Source organism: Lactuca saligna, chromosome 2, assembly GCF_052625555.1.
Source record: "Lactuca saligna cultivar CGN05327 chromosome 2, ASM5262555v1, whole genome shotgun sequence".
Lineage (NCBI taxonomy): Eukaryota > Viridiplantae > Streptophyta > Magnoliopsida > Asterales > Asteraceae > Lactuca > Lactuca saligna.
Genome location: NC_136418.1, coordinates 50,724,554 through 50,739,472, shown reverse-complemented (window position 1 = coordinate 50,739,472; position 14,919 = coordinate 50,724,554). Strand labels below are relative to the sequence as shown.

Here is a 14,919-nt window from a genome sequence, read left to right as displayed (position 1 = left end):
GACTATTTAAACTGGAAATTTTCTTTAAGAAATCAACCAATCAATATGTTAATTCCAGTCTTAGTTTTTTAGTTTGAAAAATCATTTTGACCAGACCAGACATTTTAGGCCACATGCATCTCTGGTTCTAGGGTGGCGCCAAGTCGGCCATATGGCGATGATGTAGCAATGCCATAACAATAGTAGAGGAAGAGATTAAAGTATGATGTCTATCGTGCTTAGTTTCTACAAATTTAGTTCCAATTAAACACAAACATGGACCAAAGTTTAATCAATTCTACCATCACAACAATACTAAAAAGATCAAATAAGGGTTGTTAACAATGCAATACTGGCTTTATACATAATACCAAACCAAATCCTCCTACACCCTTTCTTCCATTAGTTACTGCACCAAAATAAACCAAAAATTAGTTTTAAAGTCAACTTAACTCCCTATTTTACTTGAAAAAGAAAAACTGTTTCTAATTTCAGAAATTGTATTTCTAATTCAACATAATATATACCATTTACAGCTAGCTCATTCAGCATTATGGGATTGATCATGCTCGATGAAATCCAAGGCCTCTTCCATGGTGACAACATTTACACGACTAACACGGTTTTTATGCGTGACACCATAAATCTTGTCAGCAACTTTCACCAGTTCGGACCTAAACGTTGTTGTAATGAACTGTGTGTTTGCCATATCAGCCAAACGCCGAACCATATCTACAAACAAACAAACAAATCGTCAACTCCTTCAACAATATACTTGCTATATTTGCAAAAAGACGTAAATGCCCTCAATCTGAAGTATGAGAGAGGGATAGGTTTATTACTTCCGACTGCTGTTCGGTATTGAGGGTCAAGTGCAGCATCGATTTCATCAAAGAGGTAAAAAGGAGCAGGATCGCATCGTTGTATGGCAAATATGAGAGCTAACGCTACCACGGTTTTTTGGCCTCCAGATAACTGCTTCATGGACTGTGTGTCACCTTGTCCAGTGAAAGAAACCTGAAATATCAAATATTATATTATATTAATCCCAAATAACAATCAATTATCATCTAAATGATATACACATACATACCTTCACTTTCACTCCAATGTATTTTTCAACGCGTCCCTCTCTATCAGGTAGAGGCCCATCCTCATCATAGTCATTATCAACAGGATCACCGTCCTGTTTTTTTTTTTTATAAAAAATGAAAATGAAAGAAGTTAGAAGTTTGAAAAAATGGAAGAAATTTATAAGTTGTATGACAAAAAACATATAATAAAAAAGCAAAGCAACCTTCTTCTTCATCATGATCAAAATCCCATGACCACCTTGGACAAGTTCAGAAAATACTTCTCGAAAATGTTTAGCCACACCTTTAAATGTCCGCTCTATAGATTCGTCCTTACGTTGGTCCAGCACTGATATAAGTTCTTTGATTTTCTGATACACAAAACACATTGTTAAATATATTTAAATTATTATGCTACTTGTGAAAATAGAAGGAAACAATATGAAGGCAAATATGTAAAATGGCAGGACTTAACAGGGAAACCTTGTTTTCCTCGCTTTCTTTGCTCTGTTTGTATTATTATGTCGAAGAAAAACATATCTAGTTTACCATTAAGGGCTTGTTTCTTTTTTTTTTCATTATGGGGCTTGTTTCTTTTTCACTTAATGAGCTCAATACACTTATGCATTGAATCTGGACAACTATATATGACTTTCTTTTTTACATAATCTTAAATAAAATAACTTAATGAGTTAAGGCAAAAAAAAAAATCTGGCTTAATATATTAAGACAGTAACTCTTTAGATATCTTCACTTCCTTTCACAGTAAAATTGATAAACTTGAACAAAATTAACAGACTTTGTGAAATTTGTTTTATGAAATGTAAAGATAAAATGGTCACTTAGTCTCATTCAGACAATTTAGTCTATCTAGAAAAGAAACAGAATTGATATATAAATCACAATATCTAGACAAGACATCTTTACCCATTCAGTCACTTTACCTATACAAGACTTAATGGGGAGGAAAAAAAACAGCCTTCAAGTGTTGTATGAACAAAGTCTGTTTCTTTTTCTGACAGAACAAACTGTCTGAATGTGCATAAATGACTATTTTGCCCATTAGGTCCAATCCATTAAGTCAAAGTGAGGGAGGGAAATGATTAACTACCTCATCACCAGCATCAAGCTCTTGTTGTCGTTTCTGAAGTTCTTCTCTTTGATCTGTAAAGTTTGCATATTGATCGAGTGCTTTCTTGTTTACATGACTAAACTGCTTTAACTGCTCATTGCACTTGTGCAGCATTTTATATAGTTCCTTTATGCTCTTCTTCTTGTGCCTGTAATGTAATGTAATGTATTTTCACCATGTTAAAAACACAAAAATAGAAACCACCTTAATTTACAGATTACTATAAAAAAAAAAAAAAAAAAAAAACTGTCACTTCAATATCCACATTTGCCATGCTTTAGACTAGGACTGGTATTGGTATCTGGTCCGAGTAAAGGACGTAAATACCCTCCTCATCCTCAGTCAAAAACAGCCCTAGAAGTTTAGTTACTTTAAATAAGATGGTGAAGAGAGGAGTACATTACATTTCAAAGGCATCTGATGATAAAGGACCCAGTTCTCTGATTTTCTTGTTGAACTCTTCTTGTTTTGCAAGCAAAATGTTTTTTCTACTAATAAGTTGTTCTGCTCTTTTATCTTCATTTTGGCGTGTCTTTTCATACTCCTCCAAACGACCCTACACTTAAAAGAAAATGTATTATTACCAGAGAACAGTTGAAAATCACAAAACATATATATCTGCAATCTTTCATTATAAATTACCTTTGAATCAGCCTTCTTCTTGTTGATTTTCTTGAGTTCCTTGTTGCGATCATCTATGCTTTCAGAAACTCCTGTTGATATTTGAAAAGAATACAATAGAATATAATGCTTAGACAAGGAAACCAATCATATTGTTAATTACTTTCTTTTTTACTTAGTAGACTTTATTGGAGACACGACTTAATTAAGATAGGACTTAATAGAGAAAGTCAAGGGAAGGAGGTTTTTTTCCATGGAGTCCCAACTTTTTTCACATTTGCTCTTCATTTGAGCTAAATGCGAGAAATAGCAATGTACTTAGATTTATATGCACATTATATATATATATATATATATAGCATTCAACTTCCATTTCTTTCTATTACAGCATTTTACTTTCTTTTATATGCGAGAAACAGACTAAGAGTGGTTACTTTTGAGCTGTTTTTTCACTTCTTCAACAGCCATTTTTGCCTCTAGAAGCTCCTGCTTCTTTGCATCAACTTCACCATTTAAATTATCAGCTTCTTGAGACTGTTGAACTGCCTCCAGTTCTTGTCTCCTTCTAACAAGATTTGTTGATAGATTCGTCTCAAGCTCTGCTTTTCTTGTTTCAATCTACCAATCCATAAAAATATATATATTATAAAAAAATATATATATTAATTATTTTTTTAAATAACTCCAAGCAAAAACTATTATATTAGCAAACCTCTACTCGGGTAGCTCTACTGGCTACAAGCCTTTCTTTAAGTTCTGCTATTTCAGGATTCAAACGTGAGAGCAGAGTCTTTTCCTCTGGGCTTAAATGATCAACAAGTTCTGTTCTCATTTCATCTCTTTTCATTTCAATATTATTTTTCACTTGCTCGATTTGAGTCTCCACATTTGCAAGCAACTTCCTCTGAAATTCAATCAAAAAAAGTTAAAAAAGAACAAAAAGATTGAAATAACTCATGAAGCTTAGCAATGGAAGAAATGAGGAAACCTTCTTTTCAAGAGCTTTAGAGATGTTAAGGCTGTGCTTCTTAGCATTAGCAACTTCTTGTTTAAGCTGTTCCACTTCTGATTTCTCATGTGCCAGCTCAGCATCATCTTTCTGCTGCTCAGCAACTAATGCATTGATTTCCTTGTCTATAAGTAAGGAGAGAGTCAAGTCATCACACTGTACAAAAGACATAAATGCCCTCATACTCATCATCAAAAACAGCCCTAGAAAAAAATGTCCACTAAAGACACCTTGCTTGAGAATATATATATTAAAATGAAAAAGAAAAAGGATATCTTGAAGTTCTGATCTGACATTTTGGAGTTCATTTTCCTTTTCAGTAATTGACAAGGCATTTTGTCGAATGAGGTTCATAAACTTAAGCTTTGAACGCCTTTTATCATAAAATCCACCTGTCATACCACCCTTTTTGCTAACTTGATCACCTGTAACAAATTAAAAAAATTAACAGAAATATATAAATGAAAAAAGAAAAGCAAAAAACAAAAAAAGGATAAAACAAAACCTTCAACAGTAATGCAGTCCAAACCATCAGTACGTGCAACACGAGTAGCAACATCCAAATCTCTACAAATCACTGTTCTAGCAAACACCTGAAAAATAAATAAAAAAATAAAAAACTAATATTATTATCACAGCATGAAAAACAGAAAAGGAAACATGGGAAACTGCTAACCTGAGAGAATGCCTGCTCATAATTGGGAGAATATTTTAATTTCTTGAGAAGAGGAATCACATCAGAAGTTTTTGGGTAAGTGACATGAGGAGCTTTGACACGATTAAGGGGTATAAATGTAACTCTACCACCTTTCTCTGCATTAAGGTGTCGAATTACTTGTGTTGAAATGTCATCATTTTCAACCACCACATGGAATAAGCTGCATAGAAAAAATAAAAATAAGAATACAAGTTTATATATAAGCAAGAAATTTTAGAAAGACAAGTGTCTAGAAAAGAAAAGACTTTGTGAAAACCTGTTTCCAGCAGTAACTTCAACAGCTGTGAATAAATTTTCATCACATTCAAGCAACTCGATAAGTGAACCAAACACTCCTGTAATGCTGTACTCTCTGCAGATTCTTCTAACTGTACTGATTCCCCTCCTTATATCCTGTTATTTTTAAGATTAAAAAAAATTAATTCACTTTCATGAATATGACAACATTCAAATCTTCTAGAAGCAAATATACATTCAATAATATTAAGTATTAACATACCCCAGGAGTAGCATGATCCAAGGCTTTTTCTGCTTTCACAACTTCTGATTTAAGACGTTCGATTTCAGCTGTAATTTCATTTTCTGTCCCCCATAAAGCCCTAAAAAGGTTTAAAAAAATCAGCATCTGATACATTTAAAATGAAATACTGTTATACTCCAAACAAAAATAAAAAGGAACAAAGATATACTTTCGTTTATCATGAAGCTCATCTCTTTTTGACTTATGTTTATTGAAACCTTTGCGATAACTAGATATTCGAGCTTCTAAAGCATTTATCTCCTTTTGACGATTTTGGACATGGTCTTCTTGTGCTTCCATATCTCTCTCAAGTTTACTGATTTCATCATTCAGTAGATTCTCCTATTATAATATTACAAAAGGAAACCGGTTTATGGTTAAGATCTCACAAACATTATTTCCATTCATGTATATGTATATATATGTAATGTAATGATTACCTGCTTCTCATTTGAGGACAAAACCTTGTTATACTTATCAATATCTTTTTGTAGCCACTCATCACGTGCAGCTTTAGAACGAAATTGTGTTGCACGACCTTGTTTCTGATAGAGTACACTCAGCTGCTTTTCTTTTTTCATAATTCTGTCATAGAAACATATCAAGACCAAAAAAAAAGTCAAGAGAGAAATTAAGAAGAAACACTAAAAAGTCAAACAGAAAAAAGGAAAGTATGAAGAAATACTCTTTGGTGATGTCCTCTTCTGCTTTAACTTGTTTGTCATATAAAGGTTTGGTTTTGTTTAACTCTGATGTGGATTCCTTGATTTCTCTCTGAAGAACCTCGAGCTGCTTTCCAGCTTCATCCTACACGTAAAATTTTATATTAAAAAAGTAGAACAGCTTCCTGAAATATCCACAAGTTCTTCCACATCCTTGAATTTTGTATAAAATTATATGTGAAGTGATTTAAACTACTTAAGATATTGACTTTACAAAAGTGACTTTTATGATGAGATAGGTCTCTATTCGCATTGTTCTTATTTCTTTACTTTAGGGTTAAATGCAAGAAATAGAGATGTACTTTCAATTATTTATTTATTATAATGCCCTAATAAGAAACAAATTGGATGTACAATGCTACAATTAGGTAGATTATCCAAAGAACAATGCCTTTTTAATAAATAAATAAATAAAAAGTTACTCTGCTGTAATAGAAAGAACTAGAAGTAGACTGCTATAACACATACTATCTCTTTTTCTTTTAATCTCCAATGAAATGCAAGAAATTGCAATGTAATTTCATTGATCTGTTTATTATAACATATTAACATTAACATCATACTTAATCTTTTCCTATTACAGCATTGTATTTTGAAAAATCTACCCAATTATAAGAATTTCATCCATATGAGAAGCCTTTTTTACTGCTATAATTGAGTATATTTCTTAAACTCAGTTGTCATAATAAGAAAAAGATTGAAAGTAGAAGGCTATAATTGGGTAGATTTTAAAGAACATCGCATTAGTAAGAATAAAAAATCAATCCTTTAATAGAAATAAATGAGCATAAGATGCTATAATCCACAAATAAATCAAAGTACTTTGCTATTTTTTGAATTTAGCCCTATAATCTATGTGAAGTGTTTATGAAGCTAAAATAATACCTTTGCTTTACTACTCCCAATGATTTTCTCTTCAAGGTCTTTCACATCAAGCTCAACCTCAGTGTGCTTTTTAACAGCTATTGTTCGTTGTTTCTCTATTGTCTGTTTCTCTCTAGTCAAACCCTGAACTTCTCTGGTCAAATCTTTAAATGACTTGTCTAATTTCTTTACTTCTTCCTCTTCTTCTACAGATGCATTATACTTCCTAACTAACTCCTCAGATATAGCATTTCTCTCCTCATCCACCTGGCATCAAATGAGACATTTTTATACAACTACAAATCCAAATAAAATAAGAAAGAAAAGAAAAGAAAAGGATTTACCTCAACCAATTCCTTTCGTGCATCATTAAGTTCTTTATCATAAATGGTGTATTCTAGAGACTTCCTCTGTTTATCAAGCTGTTGATACTTTTTCAACTCTGCTTTCTCTTCATCCAGCTCTCTTAATCTCTCATCCAAGTATTGCACAACTTGAATTATCTGGTTTCTCTTGTTTCCTGATTATATACAAAATTCAAGAAAAAGCATCTGGTATATGAAAAGTATAAAATTCAAAACAATAACTTGCCAGTTTCTTGCATGATTTTCAAGCTTTCACGCCTTCTCTCTTCATAAACTCGGGTTCCACCAATTTCCTTCAGTAGATCAAGTCGTTCAGCATCTTTCATCAAAGTCAATGATGCAATCTACAATAAACTCATGGGAATTATTTATTATCAACAAGCTTAATTATATACACATCAAAATCAAACAAAGGAGATGCCATATTATTTCCTACCTTCCCCTGTTGCACAACATAATATGGATTGGAACGGGAGAACCCTGCACTTTCTAGAAGATTCATAACTTCAGTTTTCCTGCAATTTTGTTGTTTAAGCACTTATTAATATTAAGGGTAGAAGTGGAAAGATTATTATTCATATTGTGGTACTCACGTGATATGCTTCCCATCAAGAAAATATTCATCCTTTTTTGTCCCGATTGTTCTTCGTAGATGCACCTCCTCTTTATCAACCTTTAAGTGGTAGAAAAGAATTCAGCAACCAAAATAGAAATTAGGGAAAATGTTTTATTAAGTTCATAAGTAGGTGATGAAGATTTACTGGGATGCGATTGTCAGAGTTATCAAATACAATCTCAACAAAAGCTGAGAGAACTTGGTGTCCTGCTCCTTCCTGAGAAATGTTCATATAAAAAGTGGTGATTAATGTATCAAAAACCAACTAATATATGATTAATTGATAGGTCATGGAGACATAAACAAGGAGCATACATGGAGGAAGGCGTGTTTATCTTCATTACGTAGGTTATGAAAGAGGTCGCTTATCACAAAACGAATTGCTTCAGGAATAAATTAAGTAAGTTAGGATGTAATTCTCAATTAGTTAGAAATTAGATGATTGAAATATCATGCTACACATACCTGAAAAGAAGTTTGATTTGCCAGATCCATTCGCACCAACTGCAATATATGAACAAACAGTATTTATGACTTATGAGCATAAGAAGTAAAGATAAATATGAATGCACAGCAAATAAGCATAACAGAAAAAATGAATGAATATCATTACCAACACAGTTAACTTTTGGACTGAAATCATCAGTTGCAACTTGTTCTTTGTAGCTCTTAAACCCTTCGATGATGACCTTCAGTAGAACCCACACACAAATGTCAAAATCAAGATGAGAAAAGCGGAAAGAATAAGTCAAGAAAGAGGAAAACCAAAAGAGGTCAAAGGATCTAGAACAAATGGACAATTACCTGCTTTATGTACATTTTGATAAACCTAGCTTGTTTGAACCTACACATAATCATATTGAAAAGTGCATCAGTGTAAAAAAAACATAACTAATATAAAAACACAGCCTAATAGTGGAAGCAAGAAGTAAACTGGAAGTGCCTGCTTGACACAGTGAGTTTTTGACAATGACAGCCTTGAGATTGAGAATAGAAGATAATGAAAAATTCAAATTCGCTGATTCTATATTTGTAATCAATGGACAATGGATAATTTTATAAAGAAAATTAACCCTAAAATCGGCTATGAATCCTAATTAATAATCTTATAATTAATGGAAAACTCAATTACTCAAAACTGGAAAGTGGAAACATCGCACATACTGTTTCAGTTCTTGTCTTCTTGACAGCCTTGAAGTTTGAGTCTTCTAAAGTTTGAACAGTCAACAATGGAGAATCAGAGGACAGAGAAAGAATCAGATTGAGAAGCCGAAGGTATTTTTCAGAGAATGGAGAAGGAATAGAAGAAAAGGAAGTGAAGAACAATAGGTATTATTCAGAATCGGTTTTCAAGAATCGATTATCAGAAAATGAGAAGGAAGAAGAACTGTCGCTCACTTGTAAGAATCGAGACTTTCAATTTTGGCTGATGATTTTTGTGGTCTGCGTGACTATGAAAGGAGAAGAAAGAATCGAGATCTGCTAAAGTATCTAGTGGTAAGTAGGCCCTTTTAGAATTAGGGGCCCTAAGCCCTAACTTAGTTATGAACAAGGTAAGGCCGGCCCTCAAAGCATGAATGAGGGTATGAACAAATCTCGATGTCTATGTGTGATATTATCAAACAATAGCAACCAGTCAAATTCAATATGTTTTCATTTCAGCTTCAAGTTCTTCAGGATACCAAATCAAGCACAGAGCAAAACTATGTAGAAGAATTGGATTACATAGCATCCAACTTTCGGACTCAATTCATACTAAATTTTGCAAAAGATCATCTAAAAAACTACCATAATGGCAAAAATTTTGTACTCAGAAGTTCGTAAACATCCTGAATCAAATCACAAACACTACCATGTAAACCCTCGCTACATAAGACATATATTTGCACTTCATTCAGCAAAAATGATTGAAAGATACTAAACCTTCAAACATTCTGTAGTAAAAAGTTATCTAAATAACCTGGATCTACCAAAAAAACGTACAGTACTATTAAAATTGCATAAGTAACCTTTCCGTCAGACAGCAACGTCGCCAATAGCAACCTCTTTCAAGCATACAAGAAGAAAAAAACACGCACTTAACTTAGCAAAGACGATTAAAATGCCATGTTCAATTGTGCGAAAAAAATTATGTAGAATAACACGGACCAAACAACAAAATAAGTATGTAGAGAACCCTTATACAATGCGAAAGTGTCGCACCAAATTTAACAGATACAACCAAAAATGCCCTAGTTTAAACATATAATACTCAAAAATCGACTGAGAGTATCCGGATCAAACAGGTGAGCAATTAATTCTTCTAACTATACATTTTGCCCTAGTTTTGCTCTAGATTTAGTAATCATATTAAACTGTATGTTTACGAATAAATTGCGTGAGAAAAGGCAAACTTACTCGAGCAAAGAGAAAACGTTCTTCGAAGCTTACTGTTCCGGCGAGTAACCGTCGCAGACACTTCGGAGTATTAGCAGTGACAGTGTCGACTCAGCGAGTCGCTTGCTCCATTTCTCTTTCTATTTTCCCTCCCTTTGGTGTTCGCCGAATTGAGCGCAGTTCTGTAGGTCTACGCGTATTTAGAGGTTGTTTGGGATTTATTTTGAACAAAATGACTTTTTTAGGGATTGACTTTATGGTAACAATTCTCAACACCCCGCTCAAAAAAATAAATAGGTCGGTACGTTCCCTCATTTTACCATGGAAAGAGCAAAAAGAAAGAAGAGAGAGATAGATAGAGGGAGGAAGGGTAAGCGAGAGAGATGAGCGCTCCCAAGAATGGCCGCAGTTTGAAACCGCGTAGAGGGGGCGGTGTTCCATATGTCACATAGGCGTCATGTCATCCTTACCGCACTCTACTCCCTCTAGTCTAAAGTTTTGAAAACCATACGAATCGTTTTACAGTTTTATGAGTTTGATGGTTCAACTGGTCCAGTTGGACCGGTCTCAAAAACCAAAAACCAGACGATGTTATAACATTTAAAGTAAATTACACAAATCGTCCCTCGTGCATGTGTCAAAACGCACGTTTAGTTCCTATTTTCAAAAATTAACTTGAACCGTCTATTGGTTTGTTTTTTTCTTGCAAGTTTAGTCCATCCAAACATAAAAAAACTATTCTGTCTTTAACATTTTCTTTTTAAATTTTCTTTTATTCATTTAATACTTTTAGATTAAAAACAAAAGAAAAAAAAATATCTTCACCCTCGTTCCCCCTTTTCTTTCCTAACTCTACATTCTGTAACACCTCAAATTTTAAACCGAATTTTTTCAATATTAAATTATCCAAAATATTGTTCATAAACCAAATCATTGGAAAAACGCAAGTATTAAATACAAATCATCATCACAAAATATTATAGTATCACAAAATGTCTAGTAACAAATCTCTCAATGAGTGTGTACAATCAGACCTGCGCCTTCCTGAGATCCTCAAAAGTACCCGAAACACGTATAATCAACAACTGTAAGCACAAAGCTTAATGAGTTCCCCAATATATCACATATAATACAACATAAATAAACAGTTATGGGTTATCAGCAACCATGGGGACTATCAGCAATCCTAGTTGGAAAACAACACGCCATATGAGTTACTAGCAACCCTGGAGACTACATGAAGTCTCGGTTTGTAACGCCTGGTTCCGTGTAGGTATTTTAAGTAAGAATTCTCATTTTTGCAAAGGGAATCGACGAGTTGGAGGCCCCAAACTCGTCGAGTATAAATGGGAATTTAGACGCGGGGTAAGAAACCTACTTGACGAGTAGGACTGTCAGAGTGAAACCCTAATTTTCAGGGTTTGCACCCTATTTAAGGACCTTAACACCTCATTGTAGCCTCCCTCATCGCCTCCCTCAGTCCAGTAAACCCTAATTTGTGAGTGTGAGCTCTATTGAGTGTGTATGAGTGAAAAGAGAGTGATTCTTTGGTAAATTCTTGAAGGAGTTGAAGTTGGAGGTGCTTGGTTAAAGGAAGAAGCTTTGGATCCAAGGGTTTCTCTGTCAAGGCGGCCATATTAAGGTATAAAGTCTATACCTTTACTATTCATTTAATAGATCTCTTCATGGAGGAGTTTAGGGCTTTTAGTAGCTTGTTTTGGAACCATTCATGGATGCAAGCATGTATTGGAGTCATGGCTTCGGATCTAGAGCCTTTGAGGGACTCCATGGCATAAAGGTGCCAACTTTACGGCCATGGGAGTCCCATGCAACTTCTGAACCACCTTTTTAGGGCCTTTTGAGCTGAATAACTCATGCATGGACGTAAAGTTAGTAACTTTACGTGATATATCGACTCTGGAGGACTAGATCTATGGATTGGATGCATTGAGCCCAACAGAAAGTGACTTAATGGATATGGACTATGGGGGACTCGACGAGTTGTTCACACAACTCGGCGAGTTGGGTCGTGGTCCCCAACCTTTTCTGTTATTGAGTAAACTCGTTGTCTATGAGATGACTCGGCGAGTTGGCCATGGTTTTGAGCTATAAAGATCGAGGAACTCGACAAGTTCAAGGAGGGACTCAACAAGTTGTGAGTGAAATGTCCCGACTCTGTTTGAAGGGGAACTCGACGGGTTCATGAAAGAACTCGACGAGTAGGATCGTGACTTCTAGAATTTCATGGATCAAGAACTCGACGAGTTGATGGACCAACTTGGTGGGTTAAGTTAACCAGGATGTTGACTTTTACCAGAATGTTGACTTTGACATTGACTTTGACCAAGGTTGACCCTTAGAGGTTATGAAGTATGGAATGGGTTCAAAAAGGGTTGAGTGGAGTCCATATATGGACGAGTGTATGTGAGGGGTAGAATGGTCTTTTACCCCAGTGAGGACTTATGGTTAAGTTGTGAGAATCCCGAACTTAATTAGTTTATATAATGACTAGTAGCTCGGGGAGCCGGAGGATTAGTAGTTCGGGGAGTTGTCAGCTAGCAGCCAGAGGATTATCTGCGGGACTTCAGCAGTGCGAAGTCTCCTCACTGTTTGTATGGGTTGAAGGTTTTGGATTAATATCTAAGTCCATAACTATAATTGGTAAGACTTGACCCAACCCGACATGGTCCATTTGGGTTGCATGGCATCAGGACAATTGGATAGACAAGATGAGGAAAAAGGATACTAGTGATTTATATTAATATATTATAAGTTCTAATATATTAATATATAATCATATTATTTAATTAGTATTGATCAAGAATTAATTTGGAATGAATTAAGTGATCAAAAGGAACTAATTAAATATGGACTCTTAGATATATATGTGTGATGGCCCAAGTTCATTTAGGTTGGGCTAAGCTTTCATGGATAGTCCATGTAGTTTTTAACCCATGGATCATAAGAAATGAAAGGTCATGGGTATTAGGGTTTAACCCTAATCTCCACACTATATAAAGATGTCCTTGGTTGGTTAAATTGACACAAAAGTGGGTACACTAAGAGGGTAGTCGATTTCACTAGAGAGAACCAAGTATCCTTATTCTCAAGGTTATTCCAAGTGTTCATGGTGTTGTGTGAACCATTTGAGGTGTCACACTTGGGGCACTAGGCACTCAAGCTTCATGAAGACAAGTTACAATAACAAGGTATGTATTTTATCTAGTTTTTGTTATCCTAGTACATAAGATTGTATGCTAGTTAGGGTAATACCTTGGAATATTCATATTTGCATATATAATAGAGAAAACATATATCCAAGGTATTTAGGTTTGTATGTACACTTAGGAGTGTTAGAATGCTCAAAACCCAACAGTGGTATCAAAGACATGGGTTGTTTTCTGTTATATTGATGCAATTGTTTTATTTTCAAAGTTGGAAAAAAAAAGGAAAAAAAAAACATGACGTTTGTCAAATTTTAAGATAATTACTTGTTTTTGTGAAAAACTATTTGTAAAATTTGAATCATTTGCTATATGAGTTGAATTAGGTCAAATTTAGTAAAAGATAAACTTATATGATTATTTTATTAGTTTTAAAAGTTTGATCTAAAGAGTGTTTTTATTAAACCTCCATAAGTTATGAATATGAAAAGGTTTTAAAAAAATTGATTCAAAGTTTTTTATGGAGTTACAAAATTTTGTGTTAATGTTTTAAAGAATTCCATCACTTATTCTCAAGTTATGGAACATGAAAAGTTTCATCATAAAACAAGCATTTAACTCCATAAGTTATGGATTACCAAAAGTTTTATGAGTTAGTTTAGATTAACGAAAAAAATTGTGTTTTAGTTGTTTTCAATCCTAATTAATCTAGAGGTAGTTCATAAAATGTGTTTTTGTAACTTGTCCTCAAGTTATATAAAAGGTCACATTTATGAATCTTAAAACTCATAAAAGTGTCATAGGTTACATAAAAAAATGAAGAGTCTTTTTTATTAAATAGTATTATGACTCCATAACTTGTCCTCAAGTTATGGATTTTTAAGAATCACTTCTTTAAAAGTGTTATTAAAGAATAAGAGGTTACATAAAAAATGAAGAGTCTTTATTTTAATGAACCATTAAACTCATAAGTTATGAAATGAAAAGTTTTGAATAGTTTCAAAAACTTGCCCTAAAGTTTTGGAATTTGTAAAGTTTTCCCATGAATACTTTAATTCCAAGGTAAGCCCTTAGAATTTTAAAAGTTAAAATTCAACCATTATACTTTATAATATTATAAGTTAATATATATATATATATATATATATATATATATGTGTGTGTGTGTGTGTGTGTGTGTATAAGAGCAAGTCGTCTTACCATTAGTAGGCCTCATTTACGAAGCCGATCTATAAGGGGGGGGGGGGGGGGTATAAGGTTACTACCTATAAAATGACAGTTTAATGATTGTCCACTCTCACCCACCGCTTCCTTTACTGGTGGAGGGTCGTTAGCCGAACAAGTAGGACAAGGACTATAATTCTCCCTTCATTAAAAGTATTAATGATAAATATAAAGTAACTAAAATGTTTTTATAAAACCCAATCTTAGTTACTTTCTGAAAATGTGAATAAGGTGTTAATCCATGAAATTACACATTTCACTTTGTTTAAGTCGGTTAGTGGAGCGTGTGTGGTTAATCGGCGCACTAACTCATATTTAACAAGGTAGGCAAAGGGTAACTTATTGTTTATCATAGTATCGATAGAGCGTGTGTGGTTAACCGGTACATCGATTGAGGGGTAAACACTTAAGAGTACCAAGTAATTTGCATGATTACTTCACACCTTATTTTGTGATCCTCGGCATCCCAGTCACAAAACCTGAAGGGTACACTCGATATTGAAACATGTCATTGAACAGTTCAATGAATCTCAAAA

At 33.9% G+C, this 14,919-nt stretch overlaps 1 protein-coding gene across 1 annotated transcript; it reads right to left on the bottom strand.

Annotated features, from left to right (window-relative positions):
- Positions 1 to 195: 195 nt before the first annotated feature.
- TTN7 (Structural maintenance of chromosomes (SMC) family protein) lies at positions 196 to 10,192 on the bottom strand. The gene is made up of 30 exons (XM_078979385.1): positions 10,017 to 10,192; positions 8,424 to 8,463; positions 8,233 to 8,308; positions 8,085 to 8,123; positions 7,935 to 8,002; positions 7,765 to 7,836; positions 7,597 to 7,676; positions 7,440 to 7,518; positions 7,230 to 7,347; positions 6,983 to 7,158; positions 6,660 to 6,905; positions 5,738 to 5,859; positions 5,493 to 5,637; positions 5,222 to 5,394; positions 5,032 to 5,131; positions 4,789 to 4,925; positions 4,491 to 4,692; positions 4,320 to 4,407; positions 4,090 to 4,239; positions 3,794 to 3,945; positions 3,518 to 3,709; positions 3,240 to 3,423; positions 2,827 to 2,897; positions 2,589 to 2,740; positions 2,164 to 2,332; positions 1,277 to 1,423; positions 1,073 to 1,165; positions 822 to 996; positions 507 to 711; positions 196 to 388 (listed from the first exon to the last, which is right to left on the bottom strand). The coding sequence occupies exons 2-29, from the start codon at positions 8,436 to 8,438 to the stop codon at positions 521 to 523; spliced, it is 3,612 nt and encodes a 1,203-aa protein (XP_078835511.1). The 5' UTR covers positions 8,439 to 8,463; positions 10,017 to 10,192; the 3' UTR covers positions 196 to 388; positions 507 to 520.
- Positions 10,193 to 14,919: the final 4,727 nt, after the last annotated feature.